The following is a 20486-nucleotide window of genomic DNA, read 5'->3' on the forward strand; positions in this document are numbered from 1 at the left end:
TAGAGAAATGTATCTATATAAATGAACATACTGAAATTCACACTTCAGTTTTTACATCTATTTGGATCAAGATTGGTTTTAAAGCAGCAACTGAATGCAGTTTCACATCTGGTCTTCTGAAATAACTCTTCTCTGCTGTGCAATCTATCAATACTTCTATAGACTGACTCTCCTTTAGAGACCCTGCATCCAGAATGTCCATCAAGGTTTACAAGGAGGGCTGGGTTACTCAGAATAAAGTAGTTCTGTCACTTCTGCATTGTCTGGAGAGAAAAAAAGACAAGTAGGGGGTGGTTGTTTCACCACATGTTAACTGAACATCTTTCTGAGAATAGGTGTTATAAGCAGCTGCTGAGAAAAGGCAATGGGACAGGTTCTGCTGCATGGGGTATTTTTGCCTTTCTGTTTATTGTGGAATTATGCTACATTGCACCACATTTGGCTGAGAAAAGTTATACAGGAGAGGGAGCAGCATAGGAGACTCTGTTGGAAGCTGGACTTGTAACACAGCTTTAACTGGATGGAGAGGACATTCAAATTAGGATCATTCGTGTCAGCCACATTCGTGCAGAGAAGGAGAGAACACCCATGATTTTTAGTGCTCCTTTCCTTAGAAAATATGATACAATAGACAATTTCTCAGCAGCATGTCTTTCCCCATATCATAAGTGTGGGAGTCATACTGCACTTGAGAAAATATTTTAAACCTTACTGGTTTTGGTAAGCTGTAAGGGTAACTAACAACATGTTAACGCAGATGGTTGCAGACAGACCAAACATCTGCTCTGTGCTTTTAAGTATCTGAACTATGAAAGAGACCACATTTTAGCAGTTTGTGTGACAGAACAGATAAACTCACTAACATGATTTTTGGACTGGAGGTGACTTCTGTCCATCCAGATTAGATTAGATAGAAAAAAAATATCTCTGTACCTGCATAGAGCAGATATATTCTAAGGCAGAAAACTACCTTGATTAAAAACCACCTCTATTTACCCCCTGAACCAATTTCCACTTTGTAGCTAAAGCAACAAATTACTTACTCTCAAAGCTGACTATGCAGCCAAATATGTTCATTGATAACAGCAAGTCAACTGGTCTTTTCTTTGCATCACAGCAGGAGAAACTAAGGATCAAATATTCTTACCTGTTCTTGATAGCCTATTGAGCTTAAAAACATATAGACACCAGTCCTACTAACCAAAAGACATGGAGTTCATAGGATATTCACATGCCAAACATGACATTTATATCTGAATAAGCACCGGAAAGATAACAGCAAGCTCTGGAGACTGTTAGAGATTAGTGTAAGGAATAAGAAAGGAATAAGGGAGTCTAAAAACATTGCAACAATGGCTGATTCTATTCACACGTAAAAGAAAAACATTTCTGTAAGAGACATTATTTCAAGGTACAATCAGTGTGTGATGTAGGAAAAGGAATAGAGTCTGTCCTTTCAAAGACTTTGACTTATGCAGTTCCCTGATTTTTAAAAAGTTGCTCACACATGTTCAGATAAAGTTTCTGCATAGCTACTACTTGACAGCTGTTCTGGACACAGAGATCCAAAGTGAATCCTTCATTTTGCCTCCTCTCAACTCCAAGTTTCTGGTGGATGAATTCCCTCTAAGCCTGGCCCTGTTCTGATTCATTGCTTCAGTTTGATCTCCCTCCTCTCCTCCCCTTCCAGCCAGAGTAACAAAACACAAGCTTTGGAGTGAAGCTGCCCAGCAGAAAAAGCTCCGGGCTAGGAAGTTGGAGGGAAGATAATGGTCAGTGTCAAACCACTCTCAAAGTAATGGAAGGAGAGGGAAAGGGGAGTTTTAATCTCTCCTAGCAAAAGTTGTATTGATTCAATTCCGTCCTTTTAACTGAAATAGCTGGTTGCCTCCAGTGAAGCCAGCTTTATCTTCATTCTGGTCTGTTTTCTACTTATTGGAAAGGAGAGAATGGATGAATCAGAATAACATAGTCCCTAGTTTGGGACATAGGACAAAATCAGGTTTCTCTCTGTCCTGCCAATTGGTGAACACTGTAATGATATAGGTTAGGCTTGATGATGTCAAAGGTCTTTTCCAACCTAGTTAATTCTGTGACTCAGTTTATTCAGTAAAACTAAGCAGATTGACTGGGTTTTCCTGTTTTCTCATGGAGATGAGGGCAAGTCAGGCTCTTCTCCACCATAACTGAACTAAAGCCAGCAGACTTGCAGCCAATTAAGAATTAGGATTTGTCCTTTATCTGTCTTCTCTTCCCTGCAATAGCAAACATCAGGCATGCTGTCATTTCTGTCAGTGACATTTGCAGCATAAGTCAATGTATAAGGGATGTTAAAACAAGCATGTTAGGGAATCACAAAGCCTAATTATGGGAACAGATTTGTTTCAGCACATGACCCATGACCTGCCTGTGTGTGGTAGATAGGGAGGACCCATTGCTTATTTTGGTTTCCAGACCAATGCTGGCAGTTTAAATGTGCTCCTACTTGGATATGAACAGAAAACCTTTCCTTGTATTCAGTAGGTGAACAACAAATCAGTAGTTCTGAACACACCATAAAAAATATTCCTTAACCATTTGGAGCAGAATTGTTTAATGTAGTGGTAGTATCCAAACATGGAAAAGCTGATAAGCAATATCAGCCTCAGGGGAACAGGAAATCCCTCAAGTCACCAGAGTTACTCACACTGCAATTATAAATAAATCAACTGTTTCTTAAAAAGTTTAATCTTTTTACATTTAGGGATTGGTTTATGTTGCTGGGTACTTTTCAGTGAAATTATTATGATGTGAGGAAATGCCATGACACTAATGGGTGCATTAGAACAAAAAGGTGTGCTTCAATTGATAGATCATCTTGAAATTATTATTAACATCAGAGTAATTTGTACCAGGAGGATTTTTTAAAAGTAATTTAATAAATCTGAAATCACATAAAACCTTTTCCCACAAACTTAATGGCAATACCAGTGAGAAATCAGGAAAAGGCTCTAACTCTACATATACTAAAAAAAGCGCAATATTGCATTTCAATCTTTTTTCTCTATTTGTTACCATATGTAATAAAGCTGAAGCTAATCCATAACCACCGTGATTTTTTACATGTCACAACTGTTACACATCCAGAGTATTAAAAAACCCAAAAGTAAGCAATGCTGTGAGGAGTAAATTACCCATTGTTTAGATCTGAAAAAGTAATTCCATAACCATTATATAGTAACAAAGCAAATATATATTCTCCCCACACAGAGCTTGAAAGATGATTTATTTCAGTAGTTCAGTAACTATAGAAGGGCTAAAGATTTCAAATTTTATCAGCAATCTGAACAATTTTATGAGGTGATTATGTGAATCTGCATCCATCAAAGATCCTATTCTATGGTGGAAAGTTAATGTTTCAGAGAACTGGAGTACTCCCCGTGGCTGTGTGATTATGACTGAAAGCAGTTACCCAGTAAAAAGGATTGGTTTGGACTGACATGAGCAAACATAATGACAAAAGTAAGTATTTTTTGAGCAAGGGCTTCAGTGACTGAGTAGACATTTTGTGAAAAACTTGAAAAGTTGACAGCATAAAATCTCAGTTATAATTGACCTGAAACACCTTATTTCTATAAAATGTGAAAAAACCCTCATTTTTTAATAGAAATAAAAGTCCTAATAAATTTATGTGAAGCCTTCTTTGGGAGTAGATGAAATGATTTGACCCATAAAATAGAGAGCAGACAAGATTCTGAGCAAGCAACAGGAATTTTAAAACATATATTAATGATATATATTTTAAATACACACATTTAATGTTGGCATCTATGCCTTTTTTTAAAAAGATGTACAGCAGGCTTGATCCTAAAGCTCATCCTGTAATAACAGTGTATTGCATTTAGCTGTGAGACAGGCTTTTAAAACACAGATACTTATACAGAAGAAAACTCTAATTGCATCATAAATCAGAAGAGCAAAGCATTTTTTAAACATGAACTGAACTAAAATCTATCAAGTTCAGTAGCATTGAACAGCTTTCAAAGAAAACTGGCAGATGTTTTGTTCACTCTTTTAGCCTTTTTTAAATTAACATCCTCTCACAGTTGTAAATGCATTGCAAAATAAAAATCTTATGCTAGCATCTACTTCTGTTTTCAATAACAAGGCAAAAGCAACAGAAGCAAACCAGGGTTTTTAGTCTGTTGCTTTCACTTTTTTCATTTCACAGTTCTTATAGCTGATGCTCTCTATTTTAGCAGATCAGACACCAAACCTACAAACAGCACAAACTGTGAGTGACCACTTTACCTTCTGAAAAATCAATCAGTCCCAGCAAATGAAGCAGCTTCAGAGATGCAAATATAATCACAACAATACCCACTGTTTGTAGTCCCTCCGACTCCCACTCGAGAGTCAACATTCTTCCAACAGGCAAATCATTCCAGTCTTCACACCGGTTTGCAATCAGAGGGAAATCAGAGGATTTTACCAAGAGTTTGCTTTGAAGAAATTTGCAGTGGTGTAAAGCACCACTATACCAAGCAGTGGCGGTTCAGCAGCCACTCTAGCTGAGATAAAATATCAGATAAAGCCCTGCCTCTCATGCTTCTCTGAGCATTCGCTTTCATCAGTAGCGAGTCCTCCTAGAAGGCTGAGGTGGACCACGAAGCTCTGGGCATGACATTGTATCCGTGGAGCAGCGTTACTGGGAGCTGCTGGAGCAACATCTGTGTCGAGCAGGAGCCTGGGCTGTGTCAGTGCCAAGAGGAAAAGCTCTCTGGAAACTTGCACAGGGGAGCACGCTGCTGTCAGCGCTCAGTGCTCCAGCACTCCCAGACCCAGAAGCTGCAGCTCTGCCCAGCTCCACAGCCTTTCCCCAGCTCCTCTGAGCAACATTTTTGTTAAGTTTCAGAAATGACAGTTTGCTAAAGACACACATCTGTTTTCACGTGCTAAATGCCGCATGTCAGGAAACTCCCGCCCTCTGCATTAGAAAGAACAATGATCAGAGAAACGCTGCCCCTTCCCCTTCTAAAGCATCACCAGAGTCTAATTAAACCTTCACTGAAAGTGAGAATAGAAATTAAAGAAATACACATCAGCGTGATCAGTGCTGCCAGCTAGCAAAATACAGTGCTGTCAAGGAGACATGCACTGCCCAAACTCCTGATCCACAGTCAGGAAGAATGTATTCTTTATTGATTAAGAAACAAAACTGCTTTTCTGTCTCAGCACATGAACGTAGAAGTGCTGAACCCCAAACTCTGATATACATTAACGGGTATTCAGCATTTTCCTGGGAAGATCTTATCCAGGCTACACATCAAGGGAAAAGAATCCCAGCTGATTTATTAGATAGTTTCTATAAAACTAATTGTCCTTTGTTTATTAATGTGATTACCAAGAGGATACTCAGTGTGTAGAATACACTCTAAAGAATATTTACCCAGCACATGCATAACCAAGGTTATGCCTAAATGCTTACCCTTGTGCACATCCTAAAAATGTAAATAAATCCTGTTCATTGCTATACAAAGCTATATAAAGTGAACGGAAGGCTCAGAAAAAAAAGTATTTTTGAAATTTTTATTATTTAAAATATATCTTCTAGCACCAAAAAAAATTTACATAAATGATGTCCAGTATCAACTACTCAGGTTACTAAGGTCTTTTGACTAGAAAAAACTTTTGCTAACTATCAAGAAGCTCAGGTATTTCTACTTTTGTTCAAAAAGTCATTATAATTTTAAATTAGCATAGCAAGTTGTAACATTACCAGTCTATTGCTTATGGGCTACCACGTAGAGAAAGAAAAATGTAATCTACAGTTTATTGTCAGCTTTTTTTGGGTTTTTTTTTGAAGTCTGTACACATTGAAGGAAAATATAAACAAAACTCTAGAAGCTATATATTTTTATTCATTCAAAAATGCATGTGCATGCTTCAGTTAATTTTAGGTTATATCTAGTCAATATATAAGCAAGAATATTCTTTGATTTTACATTTCTGGGTATTTAATACTTGAATTGAAAGTATACAGAAAGTATACAGAAATAATACTGTATTATTTATATATGCTTTCAGTCTGAGTGTCAGTTCACTTTCCCATTAACATGTAAACCTAAAACAGAGTCTTAAGAGGAAAGCACAGTAAAAATAAATCAAATCAAATACACTATTCCACATTTGCACCTCCCAAATATGTTATTACTTTTTACCTCATATTCCATATTAATGATTCAATAAATCTTCCTGTTAAGTTCTTCTCCTCTTAAAAGAAAAGTAACATTTTGTTTCCTCTTTAAAATTCTAGGTACTCCATATAATCTACTCCTTTTAAGGCTCTGAAATGTTAATATTGACCTCATTCTCATCTCTGGCTCCTATTTTTTCCTTGAGGTTATTCCTGCTTAGGCTTTTCTTTTTCTCAAATTTGTGTTCTTTTTCTTCAGTGATGAAGCTTGAACAAATGTTTACAATATTGCAGAAACAATAATCCTACATAATGCCACGTTCACACTACTGCAATGAAAAAGGCCTTATTTATCTCTAATAAATGGTCTCAGGGAAATTCTTAAAATGGATAAATCTGTCAGTCCACATTCTCCTTTGACAGAGTAGGTTCAGGCTACCCTGTGCTCTTGGGCTGCCCACCTTGGGAGCAGAGGCCCTTCTACTCCACCAGGGAAGGTGCCAACACACTTCCAAGCGAAAGCCCCCAGCAAGAAGTGGTCCCAGACACAGTCAAGGTTTTGTTTTCTGCTTTTACACAAGAAGAAAGGCCTGGGCCTCTTAAAAAATATGACAGGCAGAAAAATCATGAATTTGATGAGTTTTAGTGGCCAACTCTACCTGCACAGCAAATTACTTACAGAAGAATGTTTAAATAAAAAAAAAAAAAAAAGTTGAGAACACACATTTGAATTAATGTAACTGATTACTGACTTCAGAGAATACTTCCTTAAAAAAAAGAAATTGACTTTTCCTGTTGTTTCTCATGGTAGTTCTCTAAGTTAGGGGAACCATACACCAAATTTGTGTCTCCAAGCCTTAACCCTTGTAAGTAAAGCAGCAAGGATAAGAAACAATGTGGAAAGGAGAAGGAAGTGATACATGAAATCTTTCCTGCAATATGCCATGCAACAGATTAAAACATAAATATTAGTTAGAGATGTGAATTCGTCTGGAAGAAATTCAATTAAAAAAAATTCTATGCCCCAAAATATTTGAAAATTTAATAAATATTGAATAAGGAGATATTAACATTTTGTTATATGTACAGCAATTCTTTGCATGCTTATCCTTCTAAATTCAAACTCCATTGCAATTTCTCTTACACACTTCTTATTTTTTTCAATAATTTGAAAACAAATATTTGTCTGACACATTCTATGTGGTGCCTGTATTGACTGTACCAAGAAATTTTAAGAGTTGTTGAAAGAAAAATATTTTTTCCTTAATGTATCCCTCCTGGATACAAAAGGAAACACCATTTTTAATGTAAAATTGGGGAAAAAAATTAAACCAGGGGATGACATAATATTTAAGCATTTGCTCTCTTTCCCTAAATCCAGCTTTCATTTTTGACTTTGCAAGGCATTCTGGTGGAGATTGAGCAATACATTTAAGTTTACAGGAACTTCCTTGTGATTCTTTGCAAGGTTGCACAGTGGGAAAAATAAAAGTACTAGAATTTGTTATCAAGCTCTCCCATCTAAACATTGCATCTTCCACTGTCCTTCAATTCTTCTCCATTAAGATTTGAAGCAGACAAGGAAGGAGAAGGAGTGGGGTGGCCGTGTATGTTAGGACAGTCTTGATTATCTAGAGTTTAATGGTGGTGACAATAGGGTGGAGTGTTTGTGGGTGAGAATCAGGGGAAAGGCCAGGAGGGCAGAAACCATGGTGGAGTCTGCTAGAGAGCACCTGATCAGAATGAAGGGGCACACAAAATGTTCTGTAGGCAGCTGGGAGAAGTATCATGATTGCTAGCCCTTGTTCTCATGGGGGACCTTAACTTGCCAAATGTCTCCTGGAAATCCAACAGAGCAGCAAGCAGACAGTCTAGAAGGCTCCTGGTGTGTGGTAGATAGCTCCCTGACACAGCTGGTGAGGAAGCTCAAGAGGGGAGGTGTCCCACTGGACCTGCTGAGTAATGGGGTGCTTGCAGGCCATCTCAGGGACTGCAATTGTGAAAGAGAAATTCTCATAAAACAATTTCAAAAATGGTGAAATTCTCAGAAAACTCTGGAGAGACCTCAGCAGAAGTTCAATCTTGGACTTCTGGACAGACGCTGGCGCTATAAGGTTTAGAAAATCCTGTTGGAGGCAGTCCTAAAGGCCAAAGGAGTTCAGGGAGGCTGGCAGTGCCCTAAGGAAGCAATATTACAGTCACAGGAGTAGGCTGCTCCCTATGTGCTGAGAGATGAGCCGGGGGGAAGATAACTGGCCCCTGGTTGAGCAGAGAGCTTTGGCTGCATAAAACAAGTACAAACTTTTCTTTCCTAAGTAAATATGCAAGAGGAACTTGTCTAAGGTGCTGGAGGAGACACATTACTTGGAAGCACAAATGCCAAGTGAGTTTTGAACAGGACAGAGCAGATATGTTTAAGCTAGTGGCATCTACAAGAATGATCCAATTCTGGAGTCCCAACATTTTTCCACAAACAATCCCAACTAATTACTGGCTATTCTAATCATTTTAAATAGAATAATTAATGTGTGGAGTGCAAATTGTATAAAAGGGACACCTTAAATAAGACAGTGCATTATGTACTAAGTACATTGTACCTGATTGCCATATGCTTGTAGAGTGCCATCAATTTTCCTAAGAAAAAAACACTGAGAAATATTATTTATAAAGCTAATATATAGGAAATTAAATTTCATTAATTTCAAAGTTGACTAAGAACAGAGAAAATCTGCCACTTACAAACAACAATTCCTTCTAATTTTACACATCAAAGGAAGTAGCACATGCTTAAGAATAACAACAGGATGCTACGAATTGAATAACCAAGGAATAAAACAATCTCTAATTCTAGAAATACTTAAATAATACCTAAATAAGAATTCAATTACTAGCATACAAGGATATAAAATTTTCCTCCAACTTTATATGGTTACCTAGTTCTTTCAAAATTATCTGGTATTATCACATTTCTTTTATACTAATCCGAGTCAGTACCTGGTTTTGGATTATATCTGTCATTGTAATTAGCACAGTAAAATGGCGTGTATTTTCTTTTAATTCCCTTAATTATCTTCCTTAATTCTCTTAAATAATTTTCATTTTAATGTTTACAATACATTTTTACTGGAAATTATAAACTCATCTTTTCAAGTTTCTTTTGACTCTTACAGAGAACCTACCTGATCTGCAATATATTGAAGTGTTTAATGTCTTTTCACTTTTTAACATCTGCTTGTAAACACTATCAGTCTTTTCAGACTTTTCTTTCTATACTGAGAATGATTTTCATTTCTGTGCAGACATTCTGGATTTACAGTTGTCTAATGTACAGTGAGCCTGACCAAAACTGAACCATTTTCAAGGCAAGGATGTGTTATTACTCATTAATTGACTTGAATTTTACTGCCTTCCTAGGTGTTAAAATCTGTACAGTGTTAACAATTAATGTGTGCGTGTGTCTTAATTGGCTGGGAGTAATAGTTCATTAGACTCTATTTGATATTTTCCCCCAATGTATCTGAAAAGGGAAATTGCGGATGAGTTAGAAATAGAAACAAAATTTGGAAGTATTAATTAGCTGCCCTTCTTTCTGTACTCTCTTCTTCCAGAGGGACATGTTAGACAGCCAGAAGAGAATGAAATGGCCAAATAAACACAGAAAGGGCACCTACAAACAGGTCAGATAAACGGCATATCTTCAGCTTCCTGTTCATGCCAAACCCGAGCTTATTAGGAAAGTTATCTGGTGGATAATGAACTTAATCCTCCTATAATTTAACCAGTGAGAAATTCACTCACAGGCAATACACTGCAGTTTTCTACTCATAAAAGTTTCTATCTTTGATCTGCAGAAGAAAACTATGTCTACTAGAAAGCATTTCAAGAACTAAGAGAAGAAATTATTTTACACATATCTTTTCAAGAATTAGTCTCAGGGTAAAATAATTTTGAGTGTAACACTTCCTTTGTAGGCTGCTACAGCTAATCACAGAACATCATGTAACTTTCATAAAATGCTTAGAAAAATGAAGCAAATGTATGGAATCACATTGTTCATCTCACCAGCACTGCAGCTGCTCAAGAGCCCAATATTGCACTAGCAGATTACTTATCCAGGTAGAATTACAGGGAAACATTTGCTAGCTAGAAGAGCAAGGTAGAGTCTAATCATGAGAGATTAAATTTGTCAGGCTTCATATATCATCTTTAATATTTACACTAAGTGCCCTAGATCTTTAATGACTGTAAGTGAATACAGGCTGAGAAAGGAAAAATTCAACATCTGTATGGCAAGAAAAATTTCACTGGTTTGTAATCAAGAAGAAAATATGATATCCAAGCTTCTAAAGCTTTCCTCTCATACTTAGAAGTAAATTACACTAATATAATATTGTGGTTACAGCTGTATAAAGGTTCTAGGCTATGGAATGGGATTTAATTTCTTTTTTCCTCTCTCCATTTTCACCTTATGACTCTCACTTGCTTCTAAGCTTTTGTTCTTGCTTTGATCTATATCAAAGGACTGCTGCCATTACTGATCTGAAAAAAGGAGCTGAAAGGAATCCCACAAGAAAACCATTGCCAAGTCCCTTCATAACATAGCACAGGTGGATTTATTTGTCAAAAGATCTAATTGATACAGCACGTTATACAAATATGTATAAAATACTTAGTGTACAAGTGGTTTGTAAATTAAATGTAATGTCCATGGGAGCAACAGTAGCATTTTAATTTAGTAAGCTTTAGCAAAGGATTACAGAGCAGCTATATGTTTCCTAAACAAGGTTAAATTACATTTAGTAATAGTCAGTAATCAAATTCTGGTTTGTTTTATTGTAAAGCCTACTGGCTTATTTGACAAATGAAATTACCTCTAAATTATGCAACTGTGTCTTCAGCCTACAGACCTGGGGGTGTTTTTTTATACTAAATCATAATTGCTGCAGCAGGAATGGCCACTTCCAAATTTCTAAGCACAAATGTGTATCTGCACAGGAGAAGTGCAGTATTAATGGAACTACTAAGGATAAATCACACCCAACTATTTTGTTAGCTATAGAAACCCACCTTCCTCTAAGATACGGTTTTCCTGCTTATAAGAAAACAGGTTTTTTGCCTGTACAACCCTTGTTTTCTTCAGTCTTTTCACATTTGGAACAAATATGGTAACGTCTGACTTGCTAAGTTTCTTCTTTTACTAGTATTTTTGTAATTATACATTGAAGAAAGAGAATGCCATTATCAACCACTTTATTGATGGAAATGAAAAACTACTGGGAGGCCAACAGATTAAGCTGGTAGAAATGATGGAACAGAGTAGCAGCATTCACAGCTCCATATTCAGTCATATTCTGTTAGCCAAATTATGACTACATCCACTCACGTGTGCCCATACATCCAGGAAGCCATGTATTTATGGGCTCTGCAGCTAGATGACCTCGGATGAGTTCCTAAGGGAAGTTGTTTTCTGTGGTAATGAATGAGAAAATAAATGAACCATGTATGCCAGTAATAAAAGATGATATTCTAGTGACAAACAGGAATATTCACCACCAAGCCTCCAACCCAACTATGATTTTAAAATCGTCAACCTATCCTCTGCAACACCTCTGTTTCAAAACAGATGTTTCTGTGGTTCAATGAATGGTTAGCAACTAAACCAAAGGAAAAAAAAATACTGAAAAAGGGAAAAAATTACTAACCACAATCATAAGAACATTACTATTGTGCAGCTGTTTGTTTGTATTGCATCTTTCTCTGATATAAAATAACCCATGCACAATAAATGTTCTATTTCTCTCCTTGGCTTTTCCAAAGGTGAAGCACTGTATTTCACCATAGCAACCAGAAAGTATTATAAATTAAGGCTGAAGAGGCTGAAATATTTCCACATTTGATGTACTTGTTAAAAAAATGAGTGCATTTGTCCTGTAAAGATGAGCTATTACATGGTTGCAGCACATTAAAGAAATGTCTGTAATCCTGATTCAGTCCCTTAGCTCTATAAAATTAAACTTGTACTACAGATGAAATATGCACAGGTTTGACTACAGCTTTGCAACATGTGGTTACCATTACAAATTATGCAATATTCAGAATTAGTCCATATAACCTTGTGAGAGACTGGAATGTTAATGGTTAATGACTCAAAACTATAGACCTTTTTTAAAAAGTGCAGAGAGCTTTGGTGACCATATGCAAAGTGAGCACCCATGTGCAGAGGGGGTGCACATCCACCATGAGAGGATGGCCATGACAAACTGACCTGTGTTAGCAACAGCTGCGTTTTGAGCCAGACATGGGAAAAGGTCAATGAGAAGATCCTGGAGAGTTAGTGCTTTTTATCATATTGGTGTCCTCCCTTTTGCAAATGACTCAGAAGTGAAAAATCCTTTCCAGGGAACTACCAGGACATTAATGCTTAGAGGTGAGGGTATTCATCCCTTCTGATGGGGCATAGCTGGCTCAGCCAGATGTGGGAGCTGTCCTGTCTTAGAAGGTGTCATAAACCATCAGTGACACCCAAAGTGCCCCCTGACCCACAGTGTTACATCACTGTCCCAGGGTGGTGCTTGTATCCCCAGTTGTCTGTTCTGTTTATGGATATTATGTTCTGTGCCTTCCCGACTGGCTCTGAAGAGCGAAGTTTTTTTTGTTTGATTATCAGCCTGCTCACTCCCCCAATGGTCGGTGGGACACAGAGATGGGGGCAGTACTTAGTGCAGCTTTTGCTTTGCTTTTCCTTTGCTCTTGCTCCTGCTTTGCTCCTGCTTTTCCTTCTGCTTGTTAGTTAGTTTAGCTAGGCAGTCCAATTTTTCCCTGGGCTGTTTTTCTTTCCCTCTCTTGGAACCACTCAAGCCTGCACTGAGAGTTTGCACCTTGTGGCCTGCAGCAGCTATTCCCAGCGCCAGAGGGACCAATAACAGAGCAACCACTCCCAGGAGAGACTTTCTGAATCTTTCATCATTTTCAGTGTGGTGAAAGAGTGGTGTCATCCAATATTGTTCATTTTGTGTGCTGGGGGTGCTGTGCCTGCTAAATAAACAAGTCCTTTCCCCTTTTCTCAGAGGAATCCTTCCTGAACCGGTTGGCAGGAGGGGCTATGTGGATTTGCTTTCTGGAGGGGCCCCTTTTGGAGGTTTTCTCCCAAATTTGCCCTAAACCAGGACAATCACACAGTGCAAAACATTCCCACCTGACCCTGAGTTTACATTAATTGAAATCCCATTGAAACTTGTGTTTTGCAGGCTTTCCCCATCCCCAATGGATCCAAGATTTGGACCATCACTTCCACCAACAGATATCAAAATTGCAACAATCAAATCTCAGTCACAGATCCAGGTGTGGTAATATCTGTCTATTCTTATCCTTTCTTTCTATTCACTTCTACATTTTCTTAAATTTTATTTTTAAGATTTTATATTACTATTATTATCATAACCAAGATGGCTACATACCTCCTCTCCATTGCAGCCAAATTGTTCTAAAAGAAACCCTACACATATTTATTTATAAATATATATATATATATTCAGTTTTGTTTCAGTCTATTCAATCCCAAGAGATCTATCAACAAGAACATGGGTTATCCTTGCCTTCTGTGGTGGGTTGCAACATGGACAATGAAGATTTTTTCTTTTCTTTAGTGTAGGGCCTGAAATTCACCTACATATAGGTGACTTCTGATAAAAAGATTTATTCCTGATAAATGATAGTAGGAGAAAGAAGAAATGGATGAGGATACAGGGATAAACATGCATATGATCTTCACATTGAAAGGTAAAGGATTAGTCCCTCAAATAAAAGAGGTATTCTCTCTTTTCAAAATTTCTGATCTTTTTCTTTTCATCCAGAGCTTTCACTCTGACAATCTCAGAGGGTCCTTTGATTCTACCATTAAAATTATAAGTAAGGCAGAGTATTAACAGTTCAGGAAATTTAAAGCTTTTGTGAACTGGACTCCCATTATTCCACAAAAGAGAGAGAGGGTAAAAAAAAAAATGCTTATGGGGAAGAGGTTGAAAGAAATGGCATAACTTGACGTTTTTCAGCACAAAACACAGTGGCTCACAGCCCTTTTCCAATGCAAGAATCTACAATGAAATTTGAGGATCCATAGAATGCAATGGAAATTTTTCTGCTACAGCAATTTTGCTGTTCTGGCAAATTGGAAAGCAGCTTTAGGATAAAACCGAACCCTGAAAGGAGCAATGAGCTTACAATAACTTATCACTTCAGTAAGTTAAAGGAAGGTTGCAGATATTCTCTGAGGAAGCATTATAATGCTCAACTAAGCACATCATCATGAGGCTCCTGTAGATGAGGGAAGCAACAAAATACAGAAACACAATCTTGAAACCTACAGAAACCTTCAACAAAACTTCAGATACCACTTTTGATTGTTTTATGCTGCTGCAGGGATCAAATTTTTCTTTAGTAGCTTTGCAGGGTTTACCACACCTTCTATACAATCCACACTTATAGCTTAGATAGGCAGATACTTCCAGTGAGAAATTGTGAGAATCATTTCCATGTTTCTTGGCGTGCACATGGTGAAACTCAAATCCCATAAACAAGATGCCTTTGTGTCTTCCTCCTGATAAACAAACATGATTTGGAACTGGCTGGATTTCTAATTCATTCTCCGCCATTTTTAAGATAAAGAATATTTTTACTGTCATTAATACTTAGGAATCATCCCCTCTCCCCTAGTAATCATCTGCACACCAGGCTATGAATTTTAGTTCCTTTAATCTCCTCAGAAGCAATTTCCATAGCTTCCAAACAAGTTGCTCTCTTCTGAACTCATTCTAATTAGGCAAAATAGTTATATAGAAAAAATTTAGTAACTAGTTTTTAGGTATTCAATTAGTGATGAACACCATTCTATAATGACAGGCCAACCATAGCCTTAGCATTTCATTAACAACCTCTCCTCATGAAAATAATATGAATTATTTAGAAACATTATGTCCTGTTTATCCCTCAAAAGCAAATATACTTGAGCATCCCTTCACTTTCAGAAGCTGGAATTTCAGTTGAGGTACCCCCAGAAGTGCGCCCAGACCTCAGCTCATTCCCTCACTGCAACTGGTGTTTGTTTTGGGCAATGGGTATTGTCAAACTTATTCTTTGCTAATAGGACAGTGACACATGCTGTCTTTCACTGGAGCACTAGACTGAGAATAATTAGGCTGCTCTGAGGCTGCTTGAACAGCTCTGGCAGTTTGCTGCCCTGGCCACAGCATGCTGTCACTCCTGCGCTTGCTTTGGTGCTTACCTGGTACTGTGTGAGCTTTCAAGGATAATCTTAAATGAGACAAAATCCAAATTGACAGAAAAACCCCAAACAAGCAAAAACCAGAGCTTTGGTCCCAAATTACCTTGCCAGCAGTGCTCATTTCTAGAACCAAGACTGGCAATGCTGTGCAGGCTCAGAACAAAAGCCAGAATCTAATGGTGAAAGACCAAGCAAGTAAGGAAATGAATCCTGGGCAGGTATTAACTGACATAACCAGCACAAAGATATTGCCAGAAATAACCACAACTTGCTGTCACACCAGACACGTGTGAAGAGGTGCAGCAGTCAAGCAGCACCAGCATTTCTTCCTGTGTGGGATTCAGCGAGACACAGCCCCTGAGCTCACAGCAACAAAACAACACAGCTCAGCCCAACTCTGCATGTTTAACGTGGCTTGTGATTCATTCTGATTTACAATTCTGAACACAAGCATGCAGGATATGCTCACAGAACTAGTACTTCTGAAAGATACCCCTTAGATTTTCTGATTTGGATCTCAGCTGAAAGGATAAATCAATGTTATATTATACAGTGTTCATCCAACTGGTAAATTCCCTCGGTGAATTCAAGTCTAGTACATTTTCCTTCCTAGTGAATTACACCATCTAACACACCAAAGAGATAAATGAGGCATGTGCTCTGAGGCACAAACCAGCAGAATGCACGGGCTGTCTGGCTCCTTCACTGCCAGAAGATTGTTTTCTTTCACTTTTAATTGTTTGGGGGAAAGGGGATGCAACTGCAATAAAGGTTAAGCAACACTTGCTGCCTTATTTGTTGAACTCAGTTTCTCTTTTAGCAGAGTGAGGGAATTACTGATCCCCAAAGAAGTTTCTCAGTGATATTAAGTTAAGAACTATAAATCTTATTGTAGCTGGAGAAGAAAAGTTAAAATAGTTACACAATTTGAATAAATATAGTAATTTTCCCCCATCCCAAATTCCACTGTACAATAGACTGTATTGGAAGACATTATCCATGGATAATTAAGTTTAAGAAAACATATTTCTCAAGATTTTTCTCAAAAAAAATCCTTAATAATTCAAGATACTGTCTATTTTTCCCCAAGGTACTATTTAAACAGAGTATGTCTGAAGGAGGTAAGGAATAAAAGGATGGGATGGCAAAAAACTAAGGTAGCTTTATATTCTTCAGGGACATAAAGCAGCAAAAGGCCACTTGAAAAAAGCAAAACACAGAAGTAAAGGAACAGTCACAACAACCTCAGCCTCTCTGCAACTGCCAATCTCCAGTGAAAACAAAATTAACATACTATAGCCATGAAGGAATGGTGTTCAGCTCACTTCTGCATTTCTAAATTTCCTGGTGGTTAAATCAGTATATTTCAGAATATGCCTTGTGCTGACAAGCAGTAAGAGTGAGTAGAAATTCTCAGAAAAGATTTGACAAGACGGTAAATTTTATCCCACTTATGAAAGAGGAAAAGGGTCACAGACAGGCTCAAGAGTATTAGATCCTGCTGCCAGATCCCAGCTGCATCCCTGTCTCCAGTCTTGATGATGTGTTCAATGATCTCTGCAGTTCAGCTTTCCTGAAGCAAAGCAAGAAAAGGCAGTACCACCACACATGAATGCCTAATGCTTTAGGGCTATCTGTAGCATTTTACAGCAAGAGCTGTTTTGCAAAGAATAAATACATTTAAATGAGACACGTAGTCCCAGGAATAGTTGCACATTTCTGTATGCACATTTGTCAAGTGTCTCCCCCAGACAGGAATTTAGGCTGCCTGTGCTCAAGGTTTCTGGGGAATGAGAACTGCTTGAAAAAGCTGTGATTAGTCATGAGGATGTTTGAGACCTGGAAGAAATCAAACTCTTTCCCTCAGCAGTTGCATTTACACAGACACAGGTGCTCATTCTCCCATTTAAGGCTACATTGTAAGTAAAAAAAAATTCATCTTCTGCCAAAAAAAAAAAAGTTTACACATGGAGTACAAGAAAATATCTTCTACTTCATAATAACTTTTAATATAGAAAAAAATAGATCATGAATGTTTGAGAAGGGAGATCTAAGCCCTATTAACCAACAACTGTGCTTATAAAATGAACACAAAATACTTGCACACAACCAGCAGTCTGTTTGTACATACCATACGAGACAGAAGCCTAATAAATACACTTTTCATTTTTGGAATGCTGGTCTCCTGCAGAATAAATACCAAAGGAGATTTATATTGCTGTTGCACTGCAATATCTTGAGAACTTAGGTCTATAAAATATTACACCACTTTCATCAGCCTGCCATCTTTTATCTATTGTTTTCTTTTCCTTCAGAGCTAAGAGCAGCCGTTTCCATACAGCTGTAATCACTCTAGCTGTGCATCCAGGACTCTATAAAAGTTACTATCTACATCTGTTAAATCTCTTTATATTGCCCCCCAAGTTGCAAATGAAACATTGCAAATACCAATGATTCTAAATTTAACGGAACAGCTATCTTAATTGTGTTTGCTGTTTCTTCCTTCCACCACCACTACCACCACTCTTTCTTTTATCTGTTTGCAGATCACAATCCCCCCAATTAAAGCCTTTTTATGTTAATAGTTAAACCAGTTTGGTTTCCAATTCTGTACATTTGTGGACACATCAGACACCACTGCTGACACATCAATGGTTCTGCTTGTGCTTTTTTAATTCTGTTGTTCAGTTCTGCTGGTTAGCAAAATAAGAGTGATTATGCTTTACAATGGGGCACTGCAGAAAAGCAACAGAAAAACAGCTTAAAGTAGTTTAGCTGAAAAATCTTCATAGGACTAGCTCACAAACCAATGAAGATCATGCAACTTTGTAATATTTGGTGATCCTACTTTTATTTTAAATAACATTGATAGTGCTCACCCTCTGGAATTGCTAAGTATAACTGAAGCATATCCTATCCTTTCCAATAGGCTATTCCTCATTTGTCAGTAGCTGCAGTGATGGACAGCTGATGAAACTCTTTGAGTAAAAAAACTTAAATTAAAATAGAAGTATTTTCTTTTTAGTTACCAGACTTACAAAGTTTTTTCCCTAGACAATTAGCTTACAAACTCCCCAAATGTAATCCTTGGTCTACTTAAAATCAGTGTGTACATATTGGAGCATATATAACTCCAATATTGAGTCAGCAATGTTTACTAGCACTGCAGTAAACTCTTACTATAAACTCACTAGCACTGCAGCAGCACTGCACTATCCTCTTCCAGTGATGTGCCACTGCTGTTGTTCTGAATAAACTCTGGCTCCAGAATGTACCACTTGCCTGTGTGGAGTATTGAACCTCCTATAACAGGGGTTATAAAGTTATAGGGATCCTCCTATAAAGTCATTTTTTCCTTAAGGTGTCTTTGCAATAAAGAAGAATCAATCTGGCTAAAAAGAATCCTGTTAGTTTCTCAGCTGTGCTTTATCTATCACTGCTTTGGTTGGTGCTCATAGCTTTACACAGTGAAGGCTGCAGCACAGAGTCTAAAATTCTCACTTCAAATAGAACTAGCAGAAGAAAACTTTACTTGAAAGGTGAAACAGCTTTAATGAAGTAAAAAATAATGTTAAAAGGCCTTATTCTAATCTAGTTTTTTTCAGATTAATAAAGCAAAGTAACTAAAACTCAGGTGTGGTTTTACATCTTATTCTGTACATGTTCATCTCTGCTAAGATAGCTGCAGTGCAGTTGTGGCACAGTATTATGCCATTGTGTCAAGGCATTTTGTCCTTTCCAGTTCATATGTTCTGCTAGGTAAGTACTGCAACAGCAAAGAAGTTTTGTTTGGTACCCTATTAGCCACCTGCTAATGAGGAAACTAGTTCTATATGTAGCAAGGTGTTGTTGCTGAACACCAGTTCTGAGAATGGTATTTCTGTGACTAATCACAAAGACAACTGATAAAAAGAAAAACTGTTTTTTTGTTTTATCCTTGCATGCAGAATATCACAACAAGGATCCTTTGATGCTATGGTGTTTCAAGCATTAAATACAAATTAGGAAATACCAGCTTGTATTGCTAATACATGGGCAGAGTGAGCCAGACAATCAGTAATAGCTGACTGAAGACCATTGGAAAATGCAAAAGTAAAAAGAAAAATAAAAGCTTTTCTCCTAGAGATTTGACACTTTCCCCAGGGCATTTACTATTCCACTGAGGATGGGAATTGCTTTTTTCCTTAACAGAAGCAATGGGAAATGAGTGATATCTGGACTTGGGCAATTTCACCCTCCCAGCAAGTACAATTATGGTGGGTCACAGATTTCTTACTGGCCCTCCCAGAAGAAAACAATGAAAAAGAAAGCCTAAATTTACCAGGCTGGTATCAACATTTGTTAATATTGATATACTCTCTGCCTTTTACTTCAACTAAGTAGAGTTTGATCCAACTTTGTACTAATGTAATGCCTCCAGCTTCCAGCCAAGAACATTCTTGCAGAGGTCTGGGCACAGCTGCTGGTACACACAAAAGCACATTCAAAAGACAATTGTCTAATCAGCTAGAATTTTTAGTCATTACTATCCAATCTCCTAGCACATTTAGTATGCATCCTGGCATGTTTTATTAGGCTATTATTTCTTTTTCTAGTATGGTTATTTAAGTAGAGAATGCAGCATGGTCAATATAGTAGGAAAGATTATTTTCTACAATAGCTTCATGGGTTTCTTTTCTACTCCCTTTCATCCATTCCAGCAAGTATATTGCCAAACTGCCTTAAATTTTATGAGGCATTTAACTAAACAAATGCAGAACAGAAACTTGATCATGGTATTGTGAAGAGAAATCCTGCCCTGACCACTCATTTTACAAACACTGAGCCAACCTGGAACTGTGCAGAGCTTTGAATGTTCTTCTCCATTTCTCCATATTCTTATTATTAATATAATTAAAGTTCAGTAACCCCAGCTGTTTTAGCAGCAGCATATCCATACTTAAACAAATGCAGTCTTTTCTGCTGCTGCATTATACTAACAATTTCCATAAATAATCATACATTTTAAAGCAGCTTTATTTCACTGTCCTA

The 20486-nt window shown here is 37.5% G+C and overlaps 1 protein-coding gene across 17 annotated transcripts in view; it reads right to left on the bottom strand.

The window, feature by feature from the left end:
- KCNIP4 (potassium voltage-gated channel interacting protein 4) overlaps positions 1-20486 on the bottom strand; it is a 389569-nt gene that overhangs the window by 88908 nt on the left and 280175 nt on the right. The window contains exon 1 of one of the 17 annotated variants that reach the window (XM_064711876.1): positions 4291-4904. The exons of 14 other annotated variants lie outside the window; for them this stretch is intronic. In XM_064711876.1, the coding sequence (XP_064567946.1) occupies positions 4291-4402 (112 nt within the window). In that variant the 5' untranslated portion in view covers positions 4403-4904. Of the gene's footprint in view, positions 1-4290; positions 4905-20486 lie in introns of those variants that run through there. 2 more of the 17 variants (XM_064711881.1, XM_064711868.1) reach the window with 2 other exon arrangements.

The sequence above is a fragment of the Zonotrichia leucophrys genome, chromosome 4 (genome assembly GCF_028769735.1).
Source record: "Zonotrichia leucophrys gambelii isolate GWCS_2022_RI chromosome 4, RI_Zleu_2.0, whole genome shotgun sequence".
NCBI classification, from domain to species: Eukaryota; Metazoa; Chordata; class Aves; order Passeriformes; family Passerellidae; genus Zonotrichia; species Zonotrichia leucophrys.